Genomic DNA, 1,859 nt, shown 5'->3' on the forward strand with positions numbered 1-1,859 from the left:
CAGGTGGAATTACATATGGTTCTCCTTCCTTGAGAAACATGATCAAGGAAAATCAAGAGAGAGATCAAGTGATTGCAGGGCTTGCTACAAATGTCAATGTGTTGACAAAGATGTTCACCGAAAACCAAACTAAGAAGGTAAATGCGGTGGAAGATGTGCAACCCATATCAAATGAGGATTTTGAGGAAGCAAATTATGTCAACAACTCTCAATGAGGGTATTAAAGGCAACAATACCAAGGTCAAGGACAACAAAATCAATGGAGGCCTAACTCGCAAGGGCAAGGCAACCAACAATGGCGAAATGACCAAGGTAGCTCACATCAAGGAAATTGGAACAACAACAATAACAACTTCTCAAATTGGAGCTCAAAGCCTTATGTTCCCCCAAAGGGTCAATATTCAAATCAAGGTTCCTCAAGTGATTCCAAGTTAGAAAGCATGCTTGAACGGGTATTGCAAAATCATGAAAAGTCCGACAATTCCATGAGGAATATGACCGAGCTTGTTGGCTCTCATACCGCATCCATTCAAAAATTGGAGATGCAAATGAGAGATCTTTCTAGGGAACAAAACCCAAAGCAAAAAGGGACACTTCCAAGTGACACTATTGCGAACCCAAAGGGTGGTGGAAGTGGTCCAACTTCTCACATCATGGCAATTACTACTCGGAGTGGGAAGGTACTACAAGGAGAAACTGAGCAAGTGGTTGAAGTGGAAGAGTCCGAACAAGAGGTTGAGGTTGAAGAGCCAAGGGTTGTTGAAGTTGAAAAGGTTCCAGAAGAAGTGAAAGTGCAAGAAGTGAATTGGGAAAGTGTAAAGGAAATGGGGAAAGAGACACCAAAATCTCCATCTCCTATTCCTAAACCTCCTCCTCCTTTTCCTCAAAGACTTGTGAGAAGGGTTGATGATAGCAAACTCGAGAAGTTCTATGACATTCTCAAGCAATTATCGGTAAACATTCCATTATTGGAAGCTTTTCAAGAGATGCCGGGTTTTCCCAAATATTTGAAAGATTTGATCACCAAGAAGAGGACCACCAAGAATGAGGTGGTGAACATGACTCACCGGGTTAGTTCCATTATTGCCACAACCACCGTTCAAAAGAAAGAAGATCGGGGAGCCTTTACTATTCCATGCATTATCGGGGCGCGTGATTTTGCAAGAGCCCTTTGTGATAATGGGGCTAGCATTAACTTAATGCCGCTTGCCATTTACAAGCAAGAGGGATTAGGGATGCCAAGGCCAACAAGTATGAAATTGCAAATGGCTGATCATTCCATTAAGAGATCGGTAGGAATTGTTGATGATGTGATTGTAAAAGTGGGAGAGTTTCATTTACTCGCCGATTTCGTAATCCTTGATTGTGCGGTTGACAAAGAGATCCCCATCATTTTGGGGAGACCATTCCTAGCCACGGGAAGAGCACTCATGGATTCGAAACAGAATGAAATCAAATTCCGTGTGAATGATGAAGAGTTCACATTCCAAGCAAGCAAGGGTATGAAACTACCACATGAGTATGAAAGCATTTTGGTGATTGATGTTGTTGATGAGGTGGAAGACGCAGTCTAAATGAAAATGGAAGAACAATGCCTCGGTGAGGCGTTGGCGGCTATTTTGGTGAACTTTGATGGTGAAGACATGGATGGGTACATCCACTCGGTAAATGCATTGGAGGGGCTTGGGTCCTACACTTATGCTCTGGCAAAGCTCTCTCTCGACTTGGAGAATAGAGCCACACCTCCCGCAAAGCCATCTATCATTGAGCCACCACAACTAGAGCTCAAACCACTTCCACCGCACTTGAGGTATAAATTTCTCGGCTCAAATGATACTTTACCGGTAATCGTTTCTTCT

The 1,859-nt window shown here is 43.1% G+C and overlaps 1 protein-coding gene across 1 annotated transcript; it reads left to right on the forward strand.

Annotated features, from left to right (window-relative positions):
- The first annotated feature begins 494 nt into the window (after positions 1-494).
- On the forward strand, positions 495-1,574 carry LOC109240351. Its single transcript, XM_019406978.1, has 2 exons — positions 495-893; positions 945-1,574. Exons 1-2 carry the CDS (start codon positions 495-497, stop codon positions 1,572-1,574), a joined length of 1,029 nt encoding a protein of 342 aa, XP_019262523.1.
- The last annotated feature ends 285 nt before the right edge of the window (positions 1,575-1,859 follow it).

Source organism: Nicotiana attenuata, unplaced genomic scaffold (genome assembly GCF_001879085.1).
Source record: "Nicotiana attenuata strain UT unplaced genomic scaffold, NIATTr2, whole genome shotgun sequence".
Lineage (NCBI taxonomy): Eukaryota > Viridiplantae > Streptophyta > Magnoliopsida > Solanales > Solanaceae > Nicotiana > Nicotiana attenuata.

What these genes read in the sequence shown, in the direction of transcription:
- LOC109240351 (XM_019406978.1), top strand. Translation starts at nt 495, where the DNA reads ATGACCGAGCTTGTTGGCTCTCATACCGCATCCATTCAAAAATTGGAG. An exon ending in CTCCTTTTCCTCAAAGACTT is followed by an intron (nt 894 to 944) that starts GTGAGAAGGGTT and finishes GACATTCTCAAG; the next exon opens with CAATTATCGGTAAACATTCC.